The sequence below is a fragment of the Komagataella phaffii genome, chromosome 4 (genome assembly GCF_000027005.1).
Source record: "Komagataella phaffii GS115 chromosome 4, complete sequence".
NCBI lineage: Eukaryota > Fungi > Ascomycota > Pichiomycetes > Pichiales > Pichiaceae > Komagataella > Komagataella phaffii.
The window spans coordinates 1,150,171-1,163,209 of NC_012966.1; the positions used below are offsets into that span (position 1 = coordinate 1,150,171).

Below are 13,039 nucleotides of genomic sequence, written 5' to 3' on the forward strand. Positions count from 1 at the left end.
GTGGGACTGTAGGTCGGGGACATGAGTGGCTATGATGTAAACGGCGGCGGAGTCGGACGGCTGCTGGAGCGAGTGGAAGAGTAAGACTAAATAAACACTGTTACACAAAAAAGCAGAACTGAGCCAGCCCTATATAGCCCTATCTCTCTCTTTATAGGGCCAATATCGCTTCCAAAGACTTTCTCTTTTAAAGCAAGGGCGCAAGAAAAGAGGGAACACAAAATAAAAAGAAATAAAAAATGGAAGTTGCTACTCTATATTACAATATATTACATAATCTGGCGTGGCAGAGCACACCAATCAGCCGCACAGAGTGATAAAAGCCCAAACACGACACACATCACTGAAGATCCTCACTACCTGTAGATGACGAGCGCCGCCACTTGAATTTCTTTGTGCTAGACTTGAATGAGCCAATGATAGTGCCAAACGACGGACGGCTAGATGCAGATGTAGAAACCGACGAGTTCCGTTTGAAGTTGAGATTGGTAGAGCTGTTGAAAACCGCGTCGTTCTCATACATAGTCTGCCCCTCCATCTCGTTATCCGAAGAGTAAACATGCAAGTTGACAAAGTCGTCTTCCAGAGGGTCTAGGCCCTCTACGCCCAGTGAAGGAACCTTCTGAAATGAGCTCAGATTGTTCAGTGATGAGGTCTGGCTGACGAAATGGATAAAACTATCATGCAAATACCGTTCCACAATGTTCATCAGTGTAGAAAGGACATGGGGGCAAGGGAGGGTTTCTTGTTGGGCGGTTTGCAGGAGTTCGTTCCTGTACTTGCTAGGAATGTTGATCTCTTTTGGCGAGTCAATCTCAATGTAGCTGGACACCAGACATTTGAACTCGAATAGCAAGTCTGATAATGAGGGGACATCTTCATTAGTGGTGGACAAATTATGTTTCTCTTCCTCGGCAGCCTTTAACTGCTCGATGCGCTTGCACAACAGCATTGTGTCATTGTGGAACTCTAGGTTCTCCAAGCAGTGGCACTTGCTCAAAAAGTCTTTGAAGTTGGTCTGGGAGTAGGGAGCGGGCGCTGTGCCATTCAGTACTTGGTTGAAGGTGGGCGTAGGTGATTTAGGTGACGGCGTGTCCCTTAGCCTAGGCTGAAAATCCACCATAGCCATGTATGGAGATTTATTGTGAAGGCAAAATTGTTAAAAAGCCGGCTTTTTAAGGGATCGGGATAAAGAACATAAACGTGTGCTTATAATCAAAAATATAAATCATGGGAGACGGTATCATTTGAAGCATTTTGATGCATGCAAGATTATGCACCATGCATATACTCATTTTAGTTTGATTTGCAACGGTCGAGAAACTTAACGGAAAAAGGAATAGGGAGACAGCGTTTTGCTAGCAAAAAGGAGGGGGGCTTTTTAGAGGGGGGAAACTTATCAGCTTCTAGGGGGGGTAAAACCCTGACCTAGGGGGCATGTGACGGTTGCACCGGGGTATTTCGAGCAAGCTAACCTCAGTGTAAGACCACGATATTCGGATAAAGACTCTGGCAGGCGGAGATAGAGAGGAAAGGAGATCGTAGTATTGTACGAAGCCAACCGTTCTGGGCCTGAAGATTACGATAGGATCAACAAGAATCGAATGATACCAGGCAACCACAGAACAACGTGAAAAAACAGGCCGCACGCCTTCTCTGAAATGTAACAGTTTGGTATCATTTAAGTGTTCTACCCCCCTCCCTACTCTTCTTTCCCTCCTACTCTCCTCCTTCTGTCATCTTCCTTCTATTCCCTCTGCGGGGTTGTTTCCTCCACAGTTTAGCCTAAACTTTATGCGAAGTACTCAAGCCTTCGCTCTGAGTGTCAGTGCTAATCCGTACCACCACAATTTTATTTTACACGTCTCGAAATGACCTCATAATTTTGTTGCCCACAACAACAATTATGGTTACCTAGACGGCGAGACGATTACCTAACGCGAACAATCTACACATGGGCCTCCCTCTTGATTACCTAAGAAAGGGCACGCTGATTAGAAATATAATAGTCCTGTTACTATTCAAAAACTAAAAATGACCAATCCTACACAAGAATCCCCAGACCAGCTGCAAAGATTACCTATAGGTCGCTCAGAAGGACCCAATGTCCACGTTTGGCGTGTTGTAGGCAACTTGCTTGGCCATTAAGCGGAATTTCTCAGAGAGGCCGTCCATGTTTGGCTGGATCACCTTGGCCTTTCTCTTGGAGGCCAGGATCAGTGGGTCCTGTCTCTCGACCGACAGACGGTATTGTGCGAATGATCTGTATGAGTGCTGATCTTGGTGCACTGAATTGACTCCTGAAGCAGCCTGAGCACCACTGTTGTAGTCTTTGTCGAAGGCTAAGGGTCGAGTATATGAGATGGATCTAACAGCGGAGCAAGCAAAAGCGAATTGTTGTGGCTTGACGTATCTTACTAAGCTAACCATTATTAATGAGACTGATATGAAGAGTAATTGGACTTAAATCAGGGAATTTCACACAATTTATACCCTGGCGATTTTTTTTTTTTTCAATCGGTCTTTAGATCTCATGGGGAGAAAAGAGGGGGTGGCATCCGAAAAAATTGGCCCAGTCACACCCCTCTTTGACTCTTTTTCAAGCTAATTTCAAAAAAAAATCGTGACCCTCGCTTGAATTCGCCAATCAGAAGGTTGCGCTTCAGGAGTGTGTTTTGATTTCGATTCATGGAGGGGAACCAACTAAGTTACTGATAACCGATCTGAAACCTTGATAGGTGAACTTTTGCAGATCTGGCAACCTCGAAGGCCACGTGAAGCGGCGAAGCTTTAAATCTGTCAACTAGTGCTTTGCTGCTCTCTACAACTAAAGGGGGTCGGAAGGGACCCGCGGCCACAGCCCTGTTCTTTTGCGCGAACCCCCTATTATCGATAAGCAATGCACTATGACAGAGGAGGGGTTATTAATACCAATTTCACGTGACTTTATTAGTGGTATGAAAATTATTTATCAGCCCTGATCTAAGTTGAGGCAGGCAGAGCTGGAAGAGGATGAACTGAAGGAGTTTAGGATTCCAGCTCCACAGCATTTGATTTTCTGGATTTCTGGAGTCTTTTTGATCCGATCAAGAGGTGTGATTGGTTGATATGGGTGCAAACCGCGCGTCAAGCACCTGAATATCAGTAAACTAACTGACTACGAGATATTTTAAATTGACGAGCCTACTTCTTTGGAACTATTCATTCAGTTGCTTCAGCGGCGTACATCAATTGCCTTTACGGTCATTTTAACTAATTGATGTTGCCGTTTCACGTCTGAGCGCATCTAGACCCTTATCTTTCGTTCTCAGGCTCACGGTTTTATTTTCTTTTTTGAGGCTGTTCATTCTATCTCAGTCCCATCTTCAGCCTTGTAATTCTTGGGAGGTTGCACCCACCACGAACTCTTGCAGCTATGTGCGAATTTCGTGAGGAATAGGTCTCTACTCCTTGAAAGGATTTCATGGATAACCCGATCTTCGCATTTGCCAACTGCGAGCACAATGGCTGCTAGTCTGAGCAGCAAAGCAGTACTTAGCATAGCTCACTGCTCAATGGCACTGCCGGTATGCTTTCCTAGTATTCGCTGTTCGATACTTTCGAAAGATAACCGCAGCAGCTCAAGAAAGGGCGCAACCAAGACATCCCTCAATTACTTGGAATTCGTTCAATTGGCGGTTGGCAACGGAGGGCGACGTGAAGCCATCTTCCCCCTCAGGTCCTAACAAATGTCTCAGTGCAGTAAGAAGATTGACATTCACTGTAAGATGCACTGTCTCAGCTGTCAGATCGTCTTCCTCTTCGTCTCTCATGTCCATTTCTTCATAGTTAGCCTCAATGTCTTTCATTATCTCGTCAACTGTATCAGAGTCAATAGCATGAAGCTTGAACACTTCCAACAATGACTCCAACATCTCGTCTGATGGAGAATAATCTAATTCGTTGACTTCCTCTAAGGAACCTTTCAGCTTATCTTTCACGTTATCGTATAGTAACGTTCCATTTACCGCTTTCAATTTTCGAAGGTAATCTCTTTTAGGGAAAGGTGCCTTGGTCTGGGCTCGCAGAATCTGCTTGGTGGATCCAAATCCATAGTTATTTCCTGGGGCAAGAACATAATCCGACGTACCCTTCTGGATACTCTCTACCTTGATGGTGTTCTTTTGACCATTAAATGCTGTCTTGAAAAACATCATGTCAGTGACCTTTGCTAAGAACTCGACATTCTGGCCCACGATCGGCTTGGTTACCAACTCAATTAGCAGGGGGTAAGAAAAAGTAGAATTAACTTCATAAATTTCTTTCTGATTTTTTAGATCAAATAAACTGATCGAGTGTTTGGTACTTGGAATCAACGCAACGTGCTGTTTGTTTCCATAGTCAGCGTAAAGCTGAACATTTGATTGAGAGGAGTCATACACGTTATTAAACAGTATGTTCAGGCTGGACCCGTTGAAAAATGTGTAGTTCAATTGAGCACTGATAGCGGTCTTGTAACGAGCACTAACTATTTGTGTCAGCTTTGAGTCCCCAGGGAATATTTTAGCCTTTATCTCAGTAGAATTATCGTTCGAAATTACAGTTCCTTCACTTGATTTGATGCTGCTATGCTCCCAAGTCAAAAGGTTGGCTGAGGTGACCCAGTTCTGTCCAATTGTGTTGCCGGCAGAAGCCTCAGTTTCTTCCTGGTCTTGAATACAGTTGCTTATCTCCACCTCCAAAACGGTATCTTCAGAGTCCCAAAGGTATGGAAGGATCGTTGACAAATCAAACTCCAGTGCCCTGACATCGAAAGCACTGGTGGAAACTATCGGTGACCATAGGGCTGGAGAAATCCCGCCGGTGTAGATGATAGGTTCGGGTGACAAAGATGCAATTCTAATGCCGTTAATGTAAACATTCACCATACGGCATGGGCCATGAGGGGCCAGGTAATGTTGATGGTCCGAAAAGTAATCTTCAAATCCATCCAAGATGTTTGAATACCAAAACTCCTCTGCTGCATTTCCTGATGTGAAAAGTGCCAATTTCACTCGAGTTGTGTTGGGGGACAACACAGGTAGCGTGACTTGAAATTTTCTGTCTGGATAGTAAATCAAAGGAGGGCGAGTAGGAGGAGTGTCTACTAATGGGAAAACTTTGGAAGCTGCCTCATTGGCGCTGAAGAACTGAACATGAGATCCTGGAATAAATAGGTCATCATCAATGCCTGCAATCTTAACAGGAGCCGTATCGTTCAGGAAAGAGTCGTAATAACGTGCAGTTAAAGTTACTTCAAACGAACCATTCAGTCTACCAGTTAGTAAGTTATCCAGCTGAACCATTAATTCAGTGCCATTTTCCTTGAACAGGGGTACATATTCCGATACGTCTTTATGAGAGAGGGAATGCACATGCCTGTTTCCTGGTTCAGGAGTAGATGTTCTCCACAGAGGCGATCCATCCAGATAGATATGAGCTAATCTATCATATTGAACACCAGAAACGTAAATGTCTAGTCCCAAGACGACTTTATTGAACTTGATAGCAGCAGGGGGAGCAACATACGTGGTGAGAGCAGGATGGCCCCAACTGTCACCAAATTCATAACTATCCAGCAACACCGATTCAAAGACTGGCACACCAAAGTTTGGTGATGGCAATTCCACCTCAAAAACCTCTCTATCCACTGGAGGCTTTTCAGAAAGGTTTAACTGCCAGAAAGAGGGATTCCATTTGGCAAACACGAGCTGTAAGAAGCACACTACGAGAAAGAAGCGGGCAAATCTTCGAAAGTCTTGTGATTTTTTTATGTTACTTGTCCCTGGAGGGTTCTTCGTGTCAAAAGGGTATTCAATCTTCTCTTTCTCCGAATTGAACTGACTTTCAGGCTCTTCACCATCAGTGAAAAACTCGGCTGGTGGGGAATCTTTATGAGCCAATTGGTTCCATAAACCCCATTCTCTGCAAAGTAGTCCTCTCATACTCTATACTTTTGTGAAAGCAACAAAATTAAAAAGACAAGAGTAGTATTGTGCTGCTGCAATGGAGAGGGATGGGTCAGCCTAATCTCCTATCTTAGTATTGGCAATAGTGTGCCAACCATTATGCCGTTATCTATAGGTTCTTTACAGTAAAGGCCGGGTTACCTCTTCACTTTGGTGTAGTGGACAAGCCTATTAATGAATCGAGACGTTTCACGCAGACTCATCTACTAAAGGAACCGCAGGTTCGAAACCTCAGTGAGTGGGAAATTCGGTGGTATTCGCTGTCCCAATTCAGAAAATTGCTCTTGAGAGCTTCCTAAGCGTGTAAACGCTGGGCGGGGCCATCAGAAATTTACAGGCAGGATGGGGTTCGCCCCTTCTGGCTGATGGAAGGCTCCGCGGACAGTTGGCCCGTTGGCCTTGGCCAACGGCGCTGTTAAGTGCAATGCGTGAACCCTTCCCAGAAGAGCACCCGATACCGATCATCGTCTTGGTTCATTTTTTGCCAGTTCTACCATGAGCATTCCCAATTTAAGAAAAATTGTGGCTGATCTTCGGACTGAAGAGGAAGAGCGTATGTATTCCCGAAAGGCATTCTACAACTTCATTGGATTTGTTGCGAGTTGTTTGGCCTTTACTTTGATCAGTCAACGGGCAGCTAATTAAGAATTGCAAGCTGGAGGAGATAGAAAGGTGAACCAAAGATACGTGAGCCTAAAGGGCGCCAAGATAGCATTTCAGAGTGCCGTAACAAATAACATATAGCAAACACTGATAACCATCGATGGGAGTAAACGTCTCATAAAATACTCTATTAGCCATCTATCTACATCTGACCTCCACAGGCCTTTGACCATCTTAACACTAATAATGAATCATTCTACATGTAATTTTATCATATACATCATACCTCGTCCCCAATGACAACTCAGAATTGAGCGTTGAAAAAATAGGCCTTTGCCATCTCATAAGCAGTCCAGCTGATAGCCGTGGAAGGAATGTTGAAGATGATACGAGGTCTGAGACCACGCAAAAAGGCTGAGTATCCTGACTGACGGTAAAGGGCTATAGTGGCATCTTTTATTCCTCTGGAGTTTCGAACACCAGGATCTGACGCTAACCCTTTAGTTTGTAGAGCAGTCTTGATGCAATCCAAAGGTGTTGTAACTGCAGCTGCCAGAGCCCCGGAAACACCCCCGGATATACAGTGCATTAAAGGATCGTAATTATGATTTGGGTTTAATATGGAGGCTGTCCATTCGTAAACTCCGAAGTTGATCGCAGCAAAAGGAATACTCATTAATAGAGTTGTTGGATAGGAAACGTAAAACGTAGATAAGCCCTCCGATGCATACAGATGGCGAGCCATCTGAGGTAGGTTCAATTTGGGTACAGTTTTATCAGCTTGCATTCTTTGCTTGACGACGTCAAATGGAGTCATTAGGGCATCGGACGCAAGTGTAGCGCAGATACCAGACAAGGCAGCAATTACTGGGTAGTTTTGATCTGTGATGAGTTGCGAGTTATAATTATTAGTGAAGGTGTTAACCAAAGCTGTCTTGGAATTTTCAAAGACTGCAAAATAGACAGCATGTGCGGGTCCTGCTCCCAAGACCACTGATGATACACCTCGCCAGAGAACCCGGCCACCTTCAGTTGAAGCAATCTTTGAAACAGAGGCGATGATTCCTCGTGGAAGAGACGAATGCTTCTTCATCTGAACTCTTGTTTTGATTGCATCTATGGGGAACATGACCGTATGCTCCATGATACCAGCAAATGCTCCTGCTGAAAGGTTGGCTACAAGGGAAGAGTTTGCTGGAAGAGACTCGTAATCCACTTCTTCTACTGTTTCATGGCTGATTCTTATTCCATGGGAGGTAGGAGGAGGGCTTTTCTGTTCCATTTCGGTGGTCATTGAATAGGGAAGCTGGTGGTAGTCCTGAAAAAAAAATTTGTCGAGGAATGTAGGGGGGGGCTTGGGGGAATGTTAGGGGCAAGGAAACCTCTTTGGTAGGTGGTTTCGCTGGTCGTAGACACAACAGAATCGCAAGTTGAAATTAGCATAGGTTATTGAGGGATATTCGGAGCTATGTCTTATCTAGGGTTAAAGATAGTAGTTCAGGAGGATCCAAATTGCGTATTAGGTGGACCACGGGTGTTGTCAACTAGATTGCTCTGAGAATAGTTGTGAGAAACTGTTCTCTGTAAGGGTCTGGAAAAAAAATCGCTAGAAGGTGACTAACTCTCCTTCTAGAAATACAATCTACTAGTCCCACTAAACCCGATGGGCAATTTCGTGTCTACTCTTTTCTTTTTATCTAGTTTAGAGCACAGTTCCTATATCAGTTGATATCAAACCTATTTTATGATAGGGGTTGTGTCAAACTCAAGGTCGACATGTTCCGGTACCAAACTCAACACCTTGCCTTTTTCCAGTACATTCCGGATATTGTCAACTACATGTTCCTCCATGTGCAGCGAGGTCTCGTAAGTATGAGTGCCCATATGTGGTAACGACACCAAATTGGGCAACTCTAAAAGTTCTTGAGACACTTTGGGTTCAAATTCGAAAACGTCAGATCCTACTGCACCAATATGGCCAGATTTCAATGCTTCGAAAAGCGCTTCCTCATCAATGATAGCTCCTCTGGCAGTGTTTACAATCACAACACCTTTCTTCGTCTTGGCAATGGTCTCTTTATTGAGAGCATGGCGTGTATGCTTGTTCAAAGGAATATTAACCGAGATGATATCTGATTCCCTCAATAAAGTGTCCAGATCAACGTACTCCGCACCATCCTCCAAATCGGGATCCAATCTCTTACGGTTGTAATAGGTGATCTTCTTGAATCCGAATGGCTTCAAACGATCCCGAATAGCTCTTCCGATGCCTCCCATTCCGTAGATTCCAACTACTTTCCCAGCCGGGTCATGTCCGTCAGGAGCCCCAGCGGCTTTGTTTCCGGGAACCCACTGGCCTTTCAGCATCAAATCGTGACCCCATTGAAAGTTTCTAATTGCAGAAAGAAGGAGGAAGACATGTGTATCCGCAGTGGCGGCGTCCACAATTCTAGGAACGTTACTCAATTGGATCCTTCTTTCACCTAATGGCACGGCATCAATGGTGTCATAGCCAGCGCCATTATTGCTCACCGATCGAAGACTCTTAGGTAAATACTGAATCAGTTCAGCGTCCAACCTACCAGTAATCCTGGTGCTAGCAGCAGTTTTGGCAATTGCCACCACGCCGTCAAACTTTCCAGATTTAAGCTCTTGAATGAACTCATCTCTGTTGGTGGCATCGGTATAGACCACGTCGGCGATCTCTTCCAGTTTCTTCCAGGCATCAGACGCATATCTGACTGGCCCAAGGTTGAGCACTTTTGGCTTCTCTGTCATGGCTGCTATAATTGCTGGTGGGGGGAAGAAGAAGAATCAGAAGTTCCCCAAGATTAATAAGCGAGATATATATCATCAACGTTGTTCTGGGTCGTGTACGTCTAATGCGCAACGGTTACAGATTCAGATCACGAATAAAGCGGTTGCTCGTATCTATTCCGTAATCCCATGTTATTCTTGAGTGATTTTTCTTCCACACTCTCCACGTATATCTGACATCATAATTAACTGAAGATACGACATCAAAGCTTATGTAATGAGGACATTTGAAACTACTCTATGGAATATTTCGCGCAAGGCAATCTGATCTCTGTCATTGAAAAAATCTGGAAACTTCAGGTTACCCTATTGTCCTCATGTTCAGGCAAATCCCGAAATTTTCAGTAATCAGGGCGTCATGTTTTGCAAGCAGGTGTTTTTATAGCTCAAAAAGCTCTAATGCCACGTATATAGCAAGCTTGCTGGCAGAGTATGACAAAACAACGAACAGATCAAAGAAACCTAGACTGAAATCACGAAACGATCCAAAACCAAGCTTCAAAGGTGCAAAGGCAAAGAAACCAGATCGTCATATAAACCAAACGGGAAAGGAACGTGATAGAGAAGCCCTGAAAGTTGTGTTAGATGAAGTCCAGTCAAAGTATAAGAGCAACAATGCCATTGTTATTCTTCCAACGGGAAATCTTGAAGAAACTCAGCTTTCTAAAACTTCACTAACCTTGAACCTCGATGAGCATGGGCTGCAGGTGGTTGGTGAAAAAAAGGACTCCAAGGGAAGATCTGTTCCCCTAGTGAAAGTAGTTGACCGTCAAACAGCTATAAAAAACTACAGTGACTACCTTCATCAACAGGTGACCCGCAAGTTCAGTTCCTCGTTCAGAAAAGCCATTAATACGTCCAACGTGGCCAATAAAGATCCTTGGAAAGTTATCAAAGTGTCGTGGAACATTTCTCCTCAAGATCTTGCCTCTCAAAAGTGTAATGAGATTGAACAAATGCTGAACAAAGGCCAGAACGTTTACATCCTCATTGGCTCTAAAGGAGTAATAAATAAGTCAATTGACAATCCAGAGGACTTGTTCAATGAGCAACACAAACGGGAAGTCAGCTTAGATGACATTGAGGCTCTTCGTCGTCAGAAAATAGTGGATACTTTGGACTCAATGTTGGAAACTCTACCGACTAGTAGTATCGGCAACGATGGTTCAATTTCGGACAAAATCATTTATAAAATCAAAGCCCAGCCAAAGAAAGATGATAAGGATGAAAAGAAGAGGTTGAAAGAATTGAAAAAACAGGAAAGACAGGAAAAAATTAGACTTCGTACTGAGAAAAAGAGAGCTGAAAGTAAAGCTTAAACTTGACATATACTTACCCCACCAACTAGACTTTGCTGCATATTTTTTAGTTGGTTAATTCCATAGAATGCAGTACCTGTAAATAGATACTTCCTTCCATCATGTACACTCAAATCAAGTGATCTTCCAAACCCTTGGCTCCCTTGGTTGCCAACACCAGTAATAATCGGCTCTTGAATCACTTCGAAAAGCTCTAGGGGAGACTCTAACACATTGTTCAATTCTATTTTCCAAACAGCTCCTTTCCAGTTGTCAAAATGCTGCGAGCTGATGTACACAATGTTTGGGTCTGTGGGGTCTTGAGCAATTGCCTGTCCAAACTGGGAATAGCTGGATGGCGGCGCTAAAGGGTTCAGAGTCAACTTCTTTAAAAACTTGATCATTGGATCAATTGCATACAAATAAACAGCACCACAAAGAGGACAACCGGGTATAGACTCGGAATGAGCCGATATCAACAAATAGGAGATTTCTTTGATTTTTGGAGTAATGTGGATAAAGCTAGATCCAAATTGCCCGTCTCTTGATGGAAATCTTTTGTTAGAATTGACAGAAAATTCAGATATTTGGTCACGTTGAATTATATGTATTGGCTCCCAACTCTTGTAACATACAACACATTGTGCTGCTTCAATGGAGGCAAAAATCAGGTTGCTGTGAACAGCAACCTGTTTACCAAAATGAGCGTACTCGTTGCCATGCTTTATATTCAATGGCAATGATAAGCGTTTCCATTCACATTGTGAAAGTGACAAGGATCTTTCCGCTTTGTTCGTTCGAAATATCAAGTGACGAAGAAGAAGGCCATCTATTATACTGATGTAGCCTGTCTGGGGAGACTCTTGAGAATCTCCTAAAAAATTGAGGATTATTAGATCTTCAACGTTATCAGAGTTTACATCGTACACATTGGTGTATATCCCAAACTGATTATCTGGGCCGTGCGAACCTTCTATCACGTTTGGATGATCGGAATGTATAGTCAAAAGCAGGATATTTCTATAGTAGAATTGAATGTAGCCAAGGCCTGGTGTGGATACCACCAAAATAGAAAGTCCATGAATATGAATCGTTGATAAATGGCTTCCAAATCGAGGTGAGTAAGTCAAATGTCTCCTGTGCAGGTCCAGTTTCATGGAATTGGCTTCTTGAGACGAGGGATCCAATAATTCTGATATGGGGATGATATAAACAGAACCATAACCTTCTTCAATTGGGGCTCCGACAGCGACACAAGCACCGTTTCTGAAGCCTAGGAAATTTCCCAATGCTAAACTGTATCCGAAGAGTGAGCTGGCGCTATACGGGGAAACGAAGATCGGTGTTGCAATTTTGGAGACAATGACGGGGGAATATGAAAACTGGGTTGGACTATTATCTCCCATGCCATCACTCGATGAGTGTTTGCGGTAGATATCACAGATTTTCCAAGGATCAAATGGTACATCAGAATCTAATAGGGTATCCAATGATTCAAGACATCTTTTTGACATCGAGACCATGTCGATTATCCCCCCAAAATGATATTCCATTATCTGATCTTGAATGATAGGAGATACTTTGAGAAACTGTTGCGATATCAATGAAGGATAGCCATGAATGGATGAATCTAGCTCAGTCTGCAAAGCAATAGATCCTTGTGAAATGCAATAATCGAGTTGAAATTTGGACAATGATACGTTCCATTTTTCATTGATGACCCTAAGAATGTGCTTAGTCGGATATTGGTATGAGATAGAAGATACAAACTCAAAAAGTGGGTTTTCTTTTCCCACTGCATTATCCGTCAAGAAATGATTCAGTAAAAAGAAATCTCCCGCTGTATCAAGAAAGTTGTGCGCCAATTCCAGCTGCCCGTCGAATTCCGTTGCTGCCGCTATCCTCAGCAGACCTTGAGCCCACGAAAGAGAATGCCAATTGATATCAACCAATTGGTGAGAGAACATGCCATAGATGAAGGCTCTATAATTAGAAATTTCATCCTCCTCCGAAAACTGATTAGAATTTTCCCTGTAATCTTCTATGAAAGCGCCCAGTAACTTCGGCCAATGCAAATCTTCTGATAACTCTGCCAACTGTGTACCAGCACAGTTATAAAAGGCATCTGGGAAGAAAGATCCCGCTGCCAAGCTATTGAGATCAGCCCCCAACTGGTTCGTAGTCCAATAAGATGCTATGAGATGCACCAAGACGCCGGCACTTTCAACGGCTCTAAAACAAATCCAGGCCAACTTCACCATTTCAGGATAGCAATCACCATAGAACGCCTTCCAGTACGACTCTTGTATAAGACTTTGTTGGGATAAGCCATCC

The 13,039-nt window shown here is 43.6% G+C and overlaps 8 protein-coding genes across 8 annotated transcripts; 2 read left to right on the forward strand and 6 right to left on the reverse strand.

The window, feature by feature from the left end:
• Window positions 1-340: 340 nt before the first annotated feature.
• Window positions 341-1,129, reverse strand: PAS_chr4_0588 (Hypothetical protein; the record flags this gene model as incomplete). Its single annotated transcript, XM_002493982.1, has 1 exon — window positions 341-1,129. The coding sequence occupies one exon, from the start codon at window positions 1,127-1,129 to the stop codon at window positions 341-343; it is 789 nt and encodes a 262-aa protein (XP_002494027.1).
• A 962-nt stretch (window positions 1,130-2,091) lies between these two features.
• Window positions 2,092-2,430, reverse strand: PAS_chr4_0589 (Hypothetical protein; the record flags this gene model as incomplete). Its single annotated transcript, XM_002493983.1, has 1 exon — window positions 2,092-2,430. One exon carries the CDS (start codon window positions 2,428-2,430, stop codon window positions 2,092-2,094), a length of 339 nt encoding a protein of 112 aa, XP_002494028.1.
• Window positions 2,431-3,620: 1,190 nt separating this feature from the next.
• On the reverse strand, window positions 3,621-5,963 carry PAS_chr4_0590 (Hypothetical protein; the record flags this gene model as incomplete). Its single annotated transcript, XM_002493984.1, has 1 exon — window positions 3,621-5,963. One exon carries the CDS (start codon window positions 5,961-5,963, stop codon window positions 3,621-3,623), a length of 2,343 nt encoding a protein of 780 aa, XP_002494029.1.
• A 519-nt stretch (window positions 5,964-6,482) lies between these two features.
• PAS_chr4_0591 (Hypothetical protein) lies at window positions 6,483-6,632 on the forward strand (the record flags this gene model as incomplete). Its single annotated transcript, XM_002493985.1, has 1 exon — window positions 6,483-6,632. One exon carries the CDS (start codon window positions 6,483-6,485, stop codon window positions 6,630-6,632), a length of 150 nt encoding a protein of 49 aa, XP_002494030.1.
• A 262-nt stretch (window positions 6,633-6,894) lies between these two features.
• On the reverse strand, window positions 6,895-7,884 carry PAS_chr4_0592 (Mitochondrial iron transporter of the mitochondrial carrier family (MCF); the record flags this gene model as incomplete). The annotated part of the gene is made up of 1 exon (XM_002493986.1): window positions 6,895-7,884. The coding sequence occupies one exon, from the start codon at window positions 7,882-7,884 to the stop codon at window positions 6,895-6,897; it is 990 nt and encodes a 329-aa protein (XP_002494031.1).
• Window positions 7,885-8,327: 443 nt separating this feature from the next.
• Window positions 8,328-9,368, reverse strand: PAS_chr4_0593 (Glyoxylate reductase; the record flags this gene model as incomplete). The annotated part of the gene is made up of 1 exon (XM_002493987.1): window positions 8,328-9,368. The coding sequence occupies one exon, from the start codon at window positions 9,366-9,368 to the stop codon at window positions 8,328-8,330; it is 1,041 nt and encodes a 346-aa protein (XP_002494032.1).
• Window positions 9,369-9,724: 356 nt separating this feature from the next.
• Window positions 9,725-10,726, forward strand: PAS_chr4_0594 (uncharacterized protein; the record flags this gene model as incomplete). Its single annotated transcript, XM_002493988.1, has 1 exon — window positions 9,725-10,726. One exon carries the CDS (start codon window positions 9,725-9,727, stop codon window positions 10,724-10,726), a length of 1,002 nt encoding a protein of 333 aa, XP_002494033.1.
• On the reverse strand, window positions 10,723-12,966 carry PAS_chr4_0595 (uncharacterized protein; the record flags this gene model as incomplete). The annotated part of the gene is made up of 1 exon (XM_002493989.1): window positions 10,723-12,966. One exon carries the CDS (start codon window positions 12,964-12,966, stop codon window positions 10,723-10,725), a length of 2,244 nt encoding a protein of 747 aa, XP_002494034.1.
• Between the last annotated feature and the right edge of the window lie 73 nt (window positions 12,967-13,039).